The 17,975-nt window shown below is 40.3% G+C and overlaps 1 protein-coding gene across 3 annotated transcripts in view; it reads right to left on the reverse strand.

The window, feature by feature from the left end:
- The window catches only part of LOC131693950 (GTP-binding protein GEM), a 191,338-nt gene that overhangs the window by 67,360 nt on the left and 106,003 nt on the right, over window positions 1–17,975 (reverse strand). For 2 of the 3 annotated variants that reach the window (XM_058982245.1, XM_058982243.1), the window contains one exon: window positions 12,942–13,061. The exons of the other annotated variant lie outside the window; for it this stretch is intronic. In XM_058982245.1, coding sequence (XP_058838228.1) covers window positions 12,942–13,061 — 120 coding nt within the window. The remainder of the gene's footprint in view (window positions 1–12,941; window positions 13,062–17,975) is intronic. 3 annotated transcript variants of the gene reach the window in all.

Genomic DNA, 17,975 nt, shown 5'->3' on the forward strand with positions numbered 1-17,975 from the left:
AATACCACAATCACTCTGAGCCCAGTGCATACGTGGCTGATTGTAATCACCACACACGAGCACTGCGTCGCCTGGCGAACTTTTATCACACAATTCATTTACGGAGGCAATGTGGTCATTGATCACATTTAGATCATGACTACGATCTGGTGGAATATAAATAGCGCATATCAATATTTTTTCCCTTTTATCAGCGCAGAGACAGAAACTTGCTCTAAATTCTGTCCATTCATCGTTCTCATTAACTTACTGGCATACTGTTGTGCTACCGCTATCAAAACACCCCCAAATCGAGATTTTTCACTATTGCGCCGACAACGATCGCAGCGAAACACGTTGTAAGTCAATCCAAACAGTTGAAGTTAGTCGATACAAGGCTTTCTTCTAAGGCACTCTTTCTGAAGAACAAATAACAAATCGTGCATTAAATTAAAATTATTTGTTCGAAGTTGCTGTATATTTTTCGAAACAGTTCTGAAAGATCGCTTGTAGTTCATGACTCTTGAAAATTTGTGTACTTTTCGAAACTAAATGTCTTGTTCTGCCCCTAGGTATGAATAAAGGCGACTTTTCATATGTCTGAAGGAGACGCATGGTAATGTTTGATTATCCAAGGTTCGCAATATAATTTATAAATATCTCTTAGCATTATCAACAATTGAAAAAATGTGTACATTTGAGTATTATATCGACTGGAACTGGAGTTTTTGTGAATGTTTGCGGCTTTCGCAGTCAATGTAGCTTGAGCAAACGAAGTGTTTTTAAAACTGCCCAACGTTTCGACTCTCTGCCCCTCCAATAACTCTCAGCAAGCGGATAAAAATAAAAATGCATCTAACACAAGAGAACCACCCAACGATAGCAGTCCACCCACCGACTGGTTTACAGACCACTGCCATACGTACCATCACTCAGTACATCTATAGCAAGCATTCTAAATCCCGATTACCCAAATGTGAAAATAGCATCAAAACCAATCAACACCACATCCAAACTAGTGCTGAACGTCAAGGACCCCGTCGATCCTCTGTTGCAATCTAATGTCATCTACAGTCTGCCATGTGGGAATTGCTCAATGTACTACATTGGAATGACACGGAACCAGCTCAAGACAAAACCAACATAAACCAGTATGTACGATTAAAAACCGACGGCGCAATCACCACCGACGAACAGCTGATCAGTCTCGGTGACATAACCGCTCTCATCGAACACATGATCAAAAACGACCACAATTTTGATCTCACCAAAGCTAAGATCATTGATAAAACCTAACGAATGACGGCCCTACCAATACTCGAAATGTACCATATCGCAAACACCACCAACACCGTCAGGGCCGACGGAAAGCGTGGGTAGTATGGGTAGTACTACCCACTCGAAAATAACCGAGTGGGTAATTACCCACTCGAAATATTGAACCATTTCAAAAAATTTAGATGTGCAACACATGTATCTCGCACTACACACGTTTGAAAACATCGACGTAGCACAATTCCATTTGCATAAACGAACGTGATTTAATGTGAATGTAATGTAAGCGTGTGCATTGCGAAAAGGGAAAAAAATCCTTACTAATCGACCCCTACCCCTATGCTTTCTACCCACTCGGGCGTAAAGTGTTTCGCCGTGATGACGTAAAGTGATGACCTCAACATTACCTACGCAGGCATCCTACACACACTGAAAACGACCAGCACTCGACGGAATAGAAACACAAAAACCAGTGATGACAGTTGTTTTGGCTCACAATTGCTATCAATCCCACCATACGCAATCAGTGGGTCACCATTTTCAAACCAGACGTTGAACCACTTGGTGCACACATAGAGCTCCGTACCAAAGATTGACTTTTTCAGCACAAAATCGTCATCTCCACAAACATTCGACCAGTGCAAAAACACTCAACCTCCCACCGTTGGCAATCAGCGACTACGACAAAAACGACACGATTAAAGTGAGTCACACAGCACTGCATTTTTGTTTCGTAATTTTTTATATATATTTTTACTTTGCTTGTTCTGTTCACTTAAAATAAACCATTACTTTAGTTTCCCTTGAAAAAGGCCGCCAAACACGGTCGAAACGTCGGGCAGTTTTAAAAAAACTTCGTTTGCTCAAGCTACATTGATTGAGAAAGCCGTAAACATTCACAGAAAAAATGTGTATTTTGCTAAAAATTCACCAAACCAATTTTGTTAAATGAATTTTCAGATTATACTTTATATTCGTAAATGTTGAATTTTCAAACCACCCTAGGTGTCAAAATTTTGAGGCGAAAAAATTAGCTCCAAATATGAATTCAGCGACGTAAAATTACCCCAATGTGAATTTTCATCAAATTCGGACCCCTTTTGAGGTTTTGTCCGACCTTTGTATGGAAGGTGATCATTGTGCGACGACTGAATTTGACAAAAACATGAATAAAATTGAATTTTCTTATTTTTGTTCTTTCATCTCATTCCATTTCACACATGGTTAAAAATCCTTGAAACATCTTTGAAGTCGAAAATTGAAAATCCAAACTTTCAAAATAAGGTTCCATTTTTGACACGGTTCCGGTTTTGGCAACTGAAAAAAATAAAATTGTTGCCAAAAACGAAATCCTACTGTATTCGTAAAATATAACGCCGTTTTTCCATTTCATATAGATTAATTCACGTATATATTAGGGTGGGGCAAAATGATCTTTTTCTCAGCACAGCTCTTTTTTGGTTCCTTTTGGGGTCCCAAACAACTGTGCAAAATTTGGGGTCGATTGGTGTTGATGCGGCGTAGCGCATCGCGTTTGAATTTTGTATGGAGATTAGTATGGGAAAACCTACATTTTTGCATTTTTAATTCTACAGACTACAATTCTTCCTTTAGTATGTAAACAAATAGATAGAAGTGTAGTCCAGGATATGCTGCACAACTTTGCCGAAGGATGTATGGTGTTAGAATCATTTGACATCAATTGATTCAGTCTGTAACGTAACTTTTATTGATAGAGTCAAGGCAAAGGGATACAGTATGTTTTATTTCATCGTTACTATTATGCGTAGGACATTGTGTAATTGTTTTGAAATAATTCATCTGAACATTCCAACTCGACAACATTTCAGTTCGAATTTCTACATACAGTCGGGTTTCCTACTACGCGGATTCCTACAACGCGGCTTCCTACTGCGCGGATTCCTACTGCGCGGTACCCGCGCTTATGGGATTTCGACTAATTGGGGCTGTGGCCGATTATTTCGTCCGTGTCAACATGTAGCGCCATACTTTCTTTGACAAAGTTGTTGTACTCACTTGGGCCTACAACTTAGTGTATTGGGTATCCAATTAGTTGAGAACTATGCCGCCAGGGGTGCTATGAAGAAAGAGTAAATAAATCGAAATTCTCATCGTAATTTCGACTATCATCAAATGGATTAAATGTCAAATATATCAAGACCCTGATTATTTTGAAAGGTGGTGTCTTCAGGAAATTTATAAAAGAAGTCAAGAGCTTCTGGATGGTAGAAAGTATAACTCGCAATTACCCCACCAGGCGGCGCTAGTGCTAATGCAAATATTCAACACATGTTAAAATAATTCTATATCTCAATAACGTGATTAGATAGACTAGTACTGCCTTCAGCAAAGTTGCTCGAGAGGTCGGGGACTACCAAACGGTGACAGATTAGTTTGGAATATTCTCACTATGCGGCGCTAGTGAGCGTAGAAGCTTTCAACATATGGTAGATTATGTTGCATCTCAAAAGTCTAATAACTTGGAAAAATGGTGTTTTCGGCGAAGTTCTCGAGGAGGTTAAAGGCTACTGGATTATGGATAGAATAAACTGGAATGGACCCACCAGGCGGCGCTAGTGAGCATTTTCTTTCAAAGCATGTATCTCGAGATCATGATCATTTGGAAGGGTGGTATCTTCGGCAATATTTATAAGCAGGTCGAGCTCTGTCCTACGTAGAGATGGGCCATTCGTTCGCGAACGGTTCAAGTCAACTGATTCTTCGAAGAGAATGAGCGAACGAAAGTTCTTTTTAAAAGAACGGTAGTTCTCAATTCTGTTCAAAGAGAATGAACTGAATATAATCCAAAGCCCTTCGGTGAATTCCTCGGACCGATTTTTAGGCGAACGAATGAAAATGAACTGACTTGCCGTCCCACAAACCGCTCTCTGTGCTCTCCCAGAATGAAACCGGCGAAGAACGACTCACAAGCGAACGACTCATCTCATTCTCTATTTCTCTAGTTATACATCATGAAGAAATCGCCACCCTTGAGAAACTTGTGAAGCATACAGAGGAATAATAGTTTGGGCAGCATCTGTTTGATTCCTCTCCAATAATCGAGTTTTTTGAGAGACTTTCGGTAGATACAAATAAAATATCAGCTGAACGGAAGAACGGTTCATCTGAACTATTTTTTTTACAGAACTGTTCAATCGGGAATGGTTCTTCGAAATGAACTGTTTCGCCCATCTCTAGTCCTACGGCGAACAAATTAGTTCAGAACTCGCCCACTAGATGGCGCTAAAGAGAATGAAATTTTCTCATCATTATAGATATATTTCTAAAGTCTGATAATTTTGGAAAACGCTGTTTTTGGTAAAGTTTTCCAGGGAGACAAGTGCAGTTTGACAATGTATAGGAAAATTTCGATTTTACCCACTAGGTGACGCTAGTGAGCACGAATTTTTCCTTTAAATTTCTGCATCTTAATATTAAGGCAGTTTAGAAGAGATGTGTTTTCAACAAAGTTTCTCGAGAGGTCGAGGACTACCCAACGGTAACAGATTAGTTTAGAATACTCTCACTATGAGGCGCTAGTGAGCGCATATGCTTTCAGCATGGAGTAGATAATGATATATCTCAAAAGTCTAATAACTTAGAGAGATGGTGCTTTCGGCAAAGTTCTTGAGGAGGTCAAAAGCTACTCGATTATGGATAGATTAAAGTTGAATGGACCCGCCAGTTGGCGCTAGTGAGCATTATTTTTCATATCCTGTATCTCGAGATCATGATCATTTGAAAGGGTGGTGTCTTTGGCAATATTCATAGACAGGTCGAGCTCTGTCCTAAGGCGAACACATTAGTTCTGAACTTGCCCACTAGGCGTCGATAATGAAAATGAAACTTTCTCGACATTATATATTTCCAATGTCTGATAATTTAGGAAAACGCTGTTTTGGTAAAGTTCTCCAGGGGGACAAGTGCTGTTTGACAATGTATAGAAAAATAACGATTTTACCCGCTAGGTGACACTAGTGAGTACGCATTTTTCCTTTCAATTTCTGCATCTCAACATAAAGGCAGTTTGGAAGGGTGGTTTAGAATACTCTCACTATGCTGCGCTAGTGAGCGTTCATGCTCTCAGCATGTGGTAGATTGTGATATATCTCAAATGTCTAATGATTGCGCTTTTGGCAAAGTTCTTGAAGAGCTCAATGACTACTCGATCATGGATAGTTTAACTTGGAATGGGCCCGCAAGGTTACGATAGTGAGCAAGTATATATTATATTCTGTATTTCGAGATTATGATAATTTGCAACGGTGATGTCTTTGGTAATATTCATCGACAGGTCGAGTTCTGCCATACGGTGAACAGATTAGTTTAGAACTCACCTATTAGGCGGCGCTAACGAGGATGAAATTATAGATCTTTTTTTTAAAGTCTGGTAATTGCTAGGTTACGCGAGTAAGCACGTGTTCTTTGTGACACTAGTAAGCACGTTTTTTTTTCATTTTCACCATTTCAATATTAAGGAAGTTTAGAAAGGTGGTGTCTTCAATAAAATTGCTTGATAGGTCAAAAACTACCCAATGGTGACCGATTAGTTTATTATACTCTCACTATTCGGTGTTAGTGGGCGTGGAAGCTTTCAGTATATGGTAGATTATGAATTATCTCTGAAGTAAGCAAGCAAGCTGTCCTGGTCAAACAGCACTCTTCGAAAGCTATAACGTACTCGAGCAAAAACCCTACGTGCATACACAAATCGACGGTGTCCTCTTTCTAAGCGCGTGTTCACTTTAGCCAGTAATGAGTATCGTTGTTACAACAAGCTTCTGTACAAACGCTATGTAAACCGCATCCAGAATAATCTACGCCGAAACCCTTTTGGTCATTTGTCAACACGAAGCGAAAAGAAACTGGACTTCCATCAAGGATGCTTTACGACGGCGAAGAAGCTACGACAACTGTGGCGAAAAGTACGCTGTTTGCCAGATTCTTCTCGAGTGTTTTTTCAGCTGACTCGCCAACCGCAATCGAACTCGAAAATGCTTCTCGTGGCGTTCCTGCTTGTGCTGTTGTAATGGATGTGTTTACTGTCTCCGAACAAATGGTTATATCTACAATCCGGAAAACCAAGTCATCTTATGTACCCGGCCTCAGTGCTATACCTTCAACTGTATTGAAAAAATGTTCGGACTTGCTTGTAACACCACTTGCATATATTTTTAACCTATCGCTTCAGCAGCAAACGTTTCCTGAGGATTGGAAACACTCAGTAATGTACCCGGTATTCAAGAAGGGTGATAAATGCAACATGGAGAGCTACCGCGGAGTCACTTCGCTTGGAGTCGAATCTAAAGTATTTGAATCAATCATCAACGAAGCGTTATTTTCTGCTTGTCGACACTACATCAGTACATCCCAGCACGGATTTTTCCCCGGACGTTCGGTCGTGACGAATCTCGTCTGCTTCACGTCATTTTTTCACGGAACAATTGTCTAAGAAATTGCAGGTGGATGCTATTTACACTGATCCAAAGGCAACTTTTGATAGAGTTAATCATGAGATACTGATAACAAAGATTGATAAGCTAGGGTGTTCTACTAGATTCTGCCATCGGCTTCGATCCTACCTTGTACACCGTGAAGTCGTTGTTCAAATTGGAGATATTGTTTCAGAATCCTTTATCAACACTTCCGGAGTTCCTCAAGGTAGTACGCTGGGTCCACTGCTTTTTTCACTGTTCGTGAACGATGCAGTTTTCATTCTAAGGCGTGGAGGAAAGCTGTTTTTTCCGACGACTTAAATTTTTTTCTTGTTATACGAAATGAAGCCGATTGCCGTGAGCTACAGCATCTTATCGACACCTTTTATAGCTGGTGTGTAAGAAACAAGATGGTCCTTAGTGTTGCAAAATGTTTTGTCATCAGCTATTTTCGAACGAGAAATATGCTTACCTTCAACTATAACATCGCAGCAACTCAGCTGCAACGCGTTGACCACGTGAAGGATCTAGGAGTCATTCTTAATGAAAAGCTAACGTATACTCATCAAGTCTCTGCGTCCATCGACAGAGCCAATCGATTACTGGGATTTATTTTCAAAATTTCCAGTGAATTTCGGGATCCTCTGTGTTGCAAGGCAGATTTATTGCTCATTGGTGCGCCCGCTGTTGGAATTTGCAAATGTCGTTTGGTGCCCCTATCAAGCAACGTGGAGCCTTAGGATCGAAGCAGTCCAGCGTAAATTCATACGATATGCGTTACGTGGATTACCGTGGAACGATCCGTTAAACCTGTCACCGTACGAGGACCGTTGTCGTCTTTTAGGACTTAATACTTTAACACATCGGAGACATGCAGCGCAGGCTACCTTCGTGTCAAAGATTCTGCTGGCTGAATATGATGATCCGGAGCTACTAGCGCAAATCAGCCTCTACGCGCCTACCCGTTCTCTTCGCCCACGAGCCCTGCTGCATTCTGAAATGCGCAGCACTAACTACGCTGCAATTGTCCAATTTTGGCAATGAGTCGTCGCTTCAACGAGTTTGCTGAAATATTCGACTTCGTCATGAATTCTTTGCAGTTTCGTCGTCGTGTATTGTCACTAGTTTAATTGTGTTTAGTTCAACTTAGTTTAGTTTAGTTCATTTAGACAAATTGTCAGTTTTTATACAAATACAAATACAACTAAATTAGAAAGATAATGTTTTCGGAAAAGTTTTTGAGGAAGAATAATGGCTACTCGATTATGAATAGATTATTTACTGCTCTGGTTCTTGTTAATATTATTTAAATTTCTGAAGTAGCCTCAAAACGAATAAGAGGATAAATTCATCAAACCATTCTCTGGCGCATTGTGAGAGTATTCAAAACCAATCTGCCATCGTCAAACAGCTCTAGAACTACCGATGAATTTCACTGAAGAAAGCCTTCTTCTAAACTGTCATGATTTTGAGGTGCTGAAATACGTAAATTATTTTTTTTCTTTCTAATGCCACCTAGTAACTGAAATCCACGTTAATCTGATAACACCATTTTCATGAATTATCAAACTTTTGACTTAAGCTACTACGTAGTAGAAGTTGTATTCTCCCTAGCAATGAGTGAGTTCTGAACAAATCTGATCACAGTAAGATAAAACTCAACCCGTCGATGTATTTTGCCAAAGATACCACTCATCCCAATTATCCTGATCCCGAGAAATAAAATTTGTAAAAAGCTTGTTCACTAGCACCACCTGGTGGATCCATTCCAATTCAGTCTGTCTATAATCGAGCAGCCCTTGACTTCCTCAAGAACTTTACCGAAAACACCATCTTTCTATGTTACACTCTTGAGATGTATCATAATTTACCAGGTCTTAAAAGTATCTGCGCACACTAGCGCTGCATAGTATTCTAAACTAATCGTTGGGTAGTTCTGGACCTCTCAAGCAATTTTGTCGAAGATACCACCCTTCCAAACTGCCTTTATATTGAGATGCAGAAATTGAAAGAAGAAATGCGTATTTATTAGTGTCACCTATCGGGTTAATTCAAAATATTATTTACATTGTCAAACAGCACTTGTCCCCCTGGAGAACTTTACCAAAAACAGCGTTTTCCTAAATTATCAGACATTAGAAATATATAATGTTGAGAAAGTTTCATTTTCATTAGCGACGCCTAGTGGGCAAGTTCAGAACTAATTTGTTTGCCTTAGGACAGAGCTCGACCTGTCTATGAATATGACCACCCTTCCAAATGATCATGATCTCGAGATACAGGATATGAAAAATAATGCTCACTAGCGCCAACTGGCGGGTCCATTCAACTTTAATCTATCCATAATCGAGTAGCTTTTGACCTCCTCAAGAACTTTGCCGAAAACACCATCATTCTAAGTTATTAGACTTTTGAGATATACCATTATCTACTCCATGCTGAAAGCATCTACGCTCACTAGCGCCTCATAGTGAGAGTATTCTAAACTAATCTGTTACCGTTGGGTAGTTCTCGACCTCTCGAGAAACTTTGTTGAAAACACCACCCTTCTAAACTGCCTTTATATTGAGATGCAGAAATTTAAAGGAAAAAATCGCTCTCACTAGCGTCACCTAGTGGGTAAAATCGAAATTTTCCTATACATTGTCAAACTGCACTTGTCTCCCTAGAGAACTTAACCAAAAACAGCGTTTTCCAAAATTATCAGACTTTAGAAATATATCTATAATGTTGAGAAAATTTCATTCTCTTTAGCGCCATCTAGTGGGCGAGTTCTGAACTAATTTGTTCGCCGTAGGACAGAGCTCGACCTGCCTATAAATATTGCCGAAGATACCACCCTTCCAAATGATCATGATCTCGAGATACATGCTTTGAAAGAAAATGCTTACTAGCGCCGCCTGGCGGGTCCATTCCAGTTTAATCTATCCATAATCCAGTAGCCTTTAACCTCCTCGAGAACTTCGCAAAAAACACCATTTTTCCAAGTTATTAGACTTTTGAGATACAGCATAATCTACCATATGTTGAAAGCTTCTACGCTCACTAGCGCCGCATAGTGAGAATATTCCAAACTAATCTGTTACCGTTGGGTAGTCCTCGACCTCTCGAGCAACTTTGCTGAAGATAGTACTAGTCTATCTAATCACGATGTTGAGATATAGAATTATTTTAACATGTGTTGAATATTTGCATTAGCACTAGCGCCGCCTGGTGGGGTAATTGCGAGTTATACTTTCTACCATCCAGAAGCTCTGAACTTCTTTTATAAATTCCCCGAAGACGCCACCTTTCAAAATAATCAGGGTCTTGATATATTTGACATTGAATCCATTTGATGATAGTCGAATTTACGACGAGAATTTCGATTTATTTACTCTTTTTTCATAGCACCCCTGGCAGCATAGTTCTCAACTAATTGGATACTCAATTACACTAAGTTGTAGGCCCAAGTGTGTACAACAACTTTGCCAAAGAAAGTATGGCGCTACATGTTGACACGAACGAAATAATCGGCCACAGCCCCAATTAGTCGAAATCCCATAAGCTATGGGTATCCTACAACGCGGATTCCTTTTTCACGCCCCCAGTTAATCGTGTAGTAGGAGACCCGACTGTATTAAAATCCCCCCCCCCCCTCACTACGCCCTTTTGCCAACTACCTACGCTCATAAAATTGAGCTAAGACTTTTGAATAATTCATCCAAACATATCAATGTGGTAAAACTAAAATATATAATGTTATTTTGGAATGCTATATGAAATACCATTGGTACACCCGCAGTGTTGGCAATAAAAATGATTTTTGGCATTTAATTCGATGTATCGAACATTGAACAGCTATAACTTGGCTTAGAGACATTCTATCACCATACATCCTTCGGCAAAGTTGTTCAGCATATCTTGGACTATACTTCTATCTATTTTTTGGCACACTACCGGAAGAATTGTAGTCTGTAGAATTAAAAATGCAAAAATGTAGGTTTTCCCATACTAATCCCCATACAAATTTTAATCGCAATGCGCTACGCCGGGTCAACACCAATCGACCCCAAATTTTGCACAGTTTTTTGGGACCCCAAAAGGAACCAAAAAAGTGCTGTGCTCGTTTGATGTGGCTATGATTACATTTTTCCATATAACAATGCCCCACCCTAGTATATATCCAGACACATAAAATGTGTGAACGTTTCGTTGTCATCAAATAACTCAATTGTTGTTTGCCAACCCTAGACTACTCGACAAAATGAATACTTTGTCCGACCATATTCGTGAAGAGAGTAAACGTGAGATATTTCGATTATTGTATCGATTTTTCGGCAAATTTAAGACTAAGAGAAACGAAAGCAATAAAATTGAAAGATAGGCATTCTAAAGCGAATCAGTAACAAACATAACACGGAAAAGTAGGACTAGGCAGGTTCCCCAGTCAAAAAGGGCAAGTTGCTGGCTAACGGGGGGCTATTTGCCAACTCGGATGCGCTAATTGCCCTTCAATTTGCCAGCAAATTGCTGGTAATTAGGGGACTATTTCAAATGCAACATTTGGGCGATTTGCCGCCCAACCCGCCCTTAAATCACCCCCAAATCGCTCGCGGAACGCGCCATTTAATCGCCCTTAATTGCCTAATATGAAAATTAAAAATAATACTTATTTTCGGATTCATTATCTACTCACATATACTTACCAGTATACTAGGTAATCACCACCAACTTATAGGAAGAATCAAAGGTGAAATTAGTAATGCACACCAAAACTTATCATAATCTGACGTTCATTAAGACTTTAGGTCAGAGATCTTGTTCTACTATACTTACACACGATTCCACAATTTTCTACATTCGTTGGCTAACTGAAGTGCACTAGACAAACAAAATACAAGTGAGAACACACCAATTTGTTCAAAAAACAATTTTAAGCTTAAGCCAAACATGAACCGCCATGTTTGAAAAACGCAAAAAACAACCAAGTTCATTTCAGCCGCCAGAAAATTAGTCTAAGTATTGAAATTGCCTTTAAATCGCATTCGCAACTTGCATTTGTTCCTAGGGGCAATTAGCACAGGCGAGTTGAGTGAAACGTCAAGCTTTTTAAATCGCCTGGCCATGTTCCGCATTTTTTTGACAGGGATATGTCCTTGATCGAAAGGAAATGTGAAGAATCCATTGCCTTCTTCTGGGGCTTTCCACCCAAGTTTACCGCATGGTCGTTGATACAACATAACTCATCATCATGTTATACCACCGACGCCGCGGATTATATTGCACACAACATTATCAATGTCGCCGTGGTCGTGTCCTGCACACAACCCTTAATGTTTTCTTCTAAAACATTAAATTAAATTAATTGAATAAATGATTAAAAACGATTATATAATACTAATAGTTATACTTACTTAGCAAAACAACCAGTATTTAAACTGGTATTGTCACGAGTCACATTTCCACCGACAGAACGAAACACTAACGGCAACCGTAAACTGGGGTTCAAATTACCCCACACAAACATTGACACAAAGGCTATAAGCAAACTGGCCACCTTTTCCTACTCTTACTAGGAACTTTAAATTGAATTATGGTTAGGGTCCCAGGTCGGTAAATGCCGAATTCTCATCTTCACACTGCTCCGAAGAAGGCGTGGGGTACATTTGGTCTATAAACAAACGGTGAGATGCATTTTGAAGGAAATGAGTCAGGGAATCTACAAAAAAATAGTTATTTTTGGTTACAGTGTTGCCTAATATGCTATATTTCCAGTTTAAAACTAAAATTGCATTTTTCTCACAATTCGAGCATTTTTGTTTTGAAAATAAATATGCCATTGTGTTTCTCAGATAGTTTTACATATAAAAACATCTTATACATCAAGATCATTTGAGCCAATCCCCAGACACAGTCATTTGAAGCAAAAAATTAAAAATTTCTCAGCACATTTCTCGCTATATCTCAGTAACCAAGCAGAATGTCTAAATTCTGTAAACGCCACTTTGTAGAGAATTTTTAGACCAGTAATGTGGCATTTCTAACTCAATTTACCCCAAAATGGCGTTTGTCATAAGATAGCACAACAGCGACGATTTGGCATAATGCTTATACAGAAATAACTTCTCGATTGAGCGCTGTTCCGAAAAATGTGGTTTTTTTGTGCCGGTCTTCGGCGAAGTTCTGTTTCGAGTTGATAACCAGTCTGACAAAGTGTCAACCATTAAACCTGTGTAATTGCCAACTTACCCTGTTTCGAAGAGCTAAATGTTCTCAGTCTATAGTTATCGTCGTCGTCCTGATCGCCGATTTGGAGGTGTTGCATGTTTATTTGGGGTACATCTAAGAAGGCGTTGGATTTTCTTGTAGCTGAAATCAAACAATATTACCAATGAACTGGTGTGAGTTCAAACTAGGATGCAAATCTTTCTTTCACCTAGGATACATTCAATAATTGCCTAATAAGGTGTATGATAGAAATATATAATGGATACGGAGAACACACTTTGGTGGAATACATGGGTGATTTAGGAAACTAAAGTTACTATGGGTGTAATGCAGAAACGTGCAGTGCGTTATTATGACTATCTATACTATCTATATGAGGGTCTTAACTATATGACAAACCCCAGTTCTGTATTGAGCTTCACAATATGACGTAATGAACAAACTCATGGTATTCATACTGAGGAATGTGGTTAATGTTGATCAAATGAGCCATTCTACGGATGTATACCAATCGGTACTGGTCGATTATGTGTAATTTGGCTGAATCTTTGCTCAGTTATCCCAATTTATGAAATATGACTTTTCAATATTATAACTTCATGTGTAGTTAGTAAAAATTGCATCATGAGAATATTGATTTGGTATTGTGATAAAGTCCAATTAAGTATTAAAAAGAAATTAGCTCTAATAACTCAAAATTTCTAGCATCGTCATTTTGTGAGCATAAAGTCATTTTGTTAACTACCATCTAAAACTTTGATCATGGTAGAACATTAAACAAAAAAGTTATATTTTGAACATCGAAAGGTTTTTCACACCATCACAGTTTATCGATGGTCCGATTAATAAAATAATACACACTGTAAAAACCTATATTTCTTGTAGATATTCTTTCATATTAATAAACTACGGGAAATTGCCGAACGACTCATTTTACGAGTTTATGATGGGTTGATGTATGAAACCTGTAGTTGAGATTTAAATAATATATGCATCCTCTCCCGCCGCAACCACCTTTCATTTTAGTGAAACCGAGCTTACTCAACAATAAATATTTTCTTATTATTAATCAAGATGATATTTGATTAAAGTTGCGCTATATGTTGAATCTGGTTTGTTTCTTGTTTTTGCAAAGGTTTGGCATGGCAGAAACAAGTATATTTCACTAAAAAACGAGCCAAATTTAGTAGCTATAGAAAATTAATAGAAGGCATCTATATAATTTTTTTTTATTAATTTTTGACATAAGTGGCTTTCGTGTCGCTAGGAATAGCTTAGGGCTTAATATAGTTCTATTATATACTTATCTTAGCTTTACTTATAAATTTTAACACAGCCTTTACTTTGTTCGGGTCGTTAGACAGGATTTCGGTAATAGTTCCGCTTACGCCGCACTCTTTCCGTATCGAAGCGAATCGGCGACAGTTAACGGACCGTGAGGATTTCACAGCAATAGCAAGAGTTTGATGGTGGGCTCCGATCAACGAGGTGAGAATGCGTTGCACGAGTGTGACCTATACGTAGCCTGGTCAAAGTACGCTGTTCTGATGCACATTTTCGATCGATGTACTTATTTGCGAATGGTTTCACCATTATTGAAGTAATCGGGCTTGTTCTAAAGGCTCCGGATGCCTGTCGTACCTCATTGTAGATAGCAGCTAAGGATCCATCCCCTCGATGTTGGAGGTGATTAGTCCGATTCCGAACAGCAGCTTTGAAGTAACAATTGCTGAGAAGTGTTGCTTGAATCCTTCTCTTCAAACGATGCCCCAGGATTCGAAGAATGTTGATGCTACTAGAACAGCTTTTCCGGATGCTAGCAAAATGTTGGAGAAAGTTCAGTCTTGAGTCCACTATAATTCCTAGGATTCTCATTTTCCTGACATATGGAATTGGTTTCCGATTCAGTTTGATAGCTCACCCACGTTTTCGATGTTTTATGGTGCAAATGTGCATAAATTCAGATTTCTCCGGGGCAACGACAAAATTTACGCTTTCGGTCCATTTTGAGACTGATAGAACAGCTTTTCTTAGGATCTGGCGCACTTGACTGGAGTTGGTTTCTTTGGCGATTAACAACACATCGTCAGCGTATAGCAGGATCTGAGCTTCGGCTGGTATTATCTCGAAGATAGGTTGCATGGCAACTAAAAACAAAGTTACTGATAGTGTGGATCCCTGAGGTACACCATTTTCGGCCACCTTGCGGCTGGATAATTCTCCATTTGTAGCTACACGAAAAGTTCTCTCGTTGAGGAAACTAGAAAGAATGTTCATCATACGACCGGAGATTTTCCATTTTTGAAGGGTTCGGAGGATGGCAGGACGCCATGTCGTTTCATAGGCTTTAGCTATGTCTAGTGAAACTATTTCCACATGCTCATTGTTTTTTTTGTTCAGATATGATTCCAAGTATGCTAAATGGGAATCGACGCCTCTACCGGCTATGAATGCGTGCTGTCGATGGTCCAGCCGTCCTGTACTGATTAGCAAATGCCTCGGCTATTTCCGGTCCGTTGCTGGTCATGCCATTCGATAGATTCAAGGTAATCGTGTTACTTCGTTTGCCTCCTTGCAGTTGGTTGATGCGACTCCACACTTGCGTGGTGGGTGTACTAGGGTTGATACTTTGAACTAATTCTTCCCAACTTTTCTGATTAGCTTCTCGGATAACCTTGCGACACGCTGAGCGAGCTTCTTGGAAGCGTTGAGAATGCTCTCTTTCCTAGGATCGCCATCCTCGATTCGGCGAACTGCCCGTAACCATATTCTTCGGCTTTTTACTGCTTGTTCTACTTCAGCAGACCACCATGCGACTGTTTTTAGATCATGTATGCTTGCTTCAGCAGCCACTATAATTCCACGTGTGAACTGCTCTACTGTAGAAGCCAGGTCTGGGGGAATAATGCTACTAATTGTATCCTCGAATAGTTGCCAGTTTGCTCGATCGTAAATTCATCGCCTTCGTCGTCTAGGTTCATCCTGGCATCCTGGGAAGTCAATTAGGATTAGAAAATGATCGCTATCGGCGCAGTCCGGTACAATTTTCCAGATAAATCTATTGGCAATCGATGTTGAGCAGATTGAAACGTCGAGTGCCTGTGTGTTTCCGGTGACAGGGTCGATTCTTGTGTGGAATCCATTGTTCAAGATTATCATGTCATGGTAAATGACAGTTTCTAGGATCCTGTTACCCCTTCGGCGTGCTTCGTTATTCGATGCCGTCGGTTTGCTACCTCATGCTGGGTGGTGGGCATGTCACCCATCAGAAGGACCGGTTTTGGTAGTTCTTGTATCAGGTTATTTAGTAGAATTTTTCTCTCTAGGCTGTAGATAGATGGATACAACTATCATCTTTACTGGTGCATGAATTCTGACTGCAACTGCTTGGATACTGGTTTGCAAATCTAGTTTCTCGAATGGGATTCCGTCCTTAACTGCCATCCCAGCACCTTGTCTTCCGTGAGTGGAGAACGGCCCGAGCAAAAGGTGGTAGCCCATTCCGATGAAATTTTCACTAAGTGAATTCTCTTTAGCGTTCGTTTTCTGAAAGCTTTCCACGATCGGCCTATATTTTGCGAGTAATTTGTAGTTCATTACGATGAGATCGGAGTCCACTAATATTCCATTGGATACCAAGTCTCGGGCGGTAGATAGTCAACGATTTCGGGTTCTAGGTCTGATAATTTCGGGGAGTTCATCAAGAGTTCTATGGCCTTTGTAGCTTGGTTTTCGTTGAGTGCTGGATCGTTTTCACGCTGAGCGGATCTAGTGTCTATCGGTTCCGAGGGTTTGGGACACCTAGGGATTGATGATTTCTGTTGACACTCACCGCTCTGCAGACTGAGCAGGACTTGATTACATTCCACGAAGTGGAGGGAAGTGCTAGGCATTCTCTGTAGGCTCCACTTAAAACAAGACATCTGGTTGTAGGCGGACATTGCTTGTTTGACTCTTGCTTCCTGAGGGTGGTAGGGAAATGAGTAGTACGGTTCTGATGGGATGTACTGAGTGGTACTTGCCTGTAAGTAGCCACGCTTCCCTGTACCAGCAGCCGAAAGCTCTTCGGATGAATCCGGTACTTTTCGGGTCAGGGCTGGCACAGGAATGTGGCGTTTTGGGTTGCTGGTGCACGGTGTTGTTGCTGTGTGAATTTGCGAGGGTTCGATAACAAAAAGGTAATTATTACTCCTGGAAGGTTCCTTGTAGGTACAATCGTGTGCACTTGTAGCTGGATTTGCCCAATCGTAAATTGAAATCGTCGTTGGGCTGCTGCGTTGTGTTGGGCTTCCTTTGTTAATCGTTGCATTGTTTCTTCCCGATTCATTGTAGTTAACGGCCGCATTGGGGAGATCACTGTCAACGGGTTGAGGTAAGACGTCCTGGACAGATCCTTCACCCAACTGCGCTTCCTCTGGAGGAAGTGGGGTGGGTACTACACTTTGCCCAACCCCAAGCTGGCTGAGATTGTACAATGTACATGTTATTGTTAACGTTTGTGTTTAGGTTGACGATGTTGGTGGTGCTGGGGATGGGTATAGTTGCCTTACTAGAATTATTCGTTGAAGTTGAGTCCATTTAGGGTTGAATCGAGTTGTGTTCGCTTTGTGTTTGAGGTTTCATCATCGGATATGCCTATTGGGATATTGGAGGTCTCAAACATGGTGTCCATTCTTTCTGTTTCGACATCGGTTGCCTTTGGTGTTTGGTTGTTCGACTTGTGTTTAGTGTTTGCTGGGAGGATCGTTTGCCCGCTAAGTGTTTAGTGTTTGCTGGGAGGATCGTTTGCCCGCTAAGCGATTCTGTCTGTACGGTTTTCGACTCAGTGTCGGTGCGAGGGCGTTTTGGGTTTATAAAGGGGATGGTCTGATTAGTTGGTTTTACCGGGGTAATAGGTGGTTTTGGTGTTGTAGCTGTTTGGTTTGTTGGACTCTTGCTTGAAGGACCTGCTAAATTTTCCTTGATGTAGTTGTTCGAGTTTAGCAATTTCCTGGGTTTTTTGTTCATCTCTTCTAGCAGCTCGGTCATCTGATCATCCGTTGTCTTCCTGCTATA

Source organism: Topomyia yanbarensis, chromosome 3 (assembly GCF_030247195.1).
Source record: "Topomyia yanbarensis strain Yona2022 chromosome 3, ASM3024719v1, whole genome shotgun sequence".
In the NCBI taxonomy this organism is placed as follows: Eukaryota; Metazoa; Arthropoda; class Insecta; order Diptera; family Culicidae; genus Topomyia; species Topomyia yanbarensis.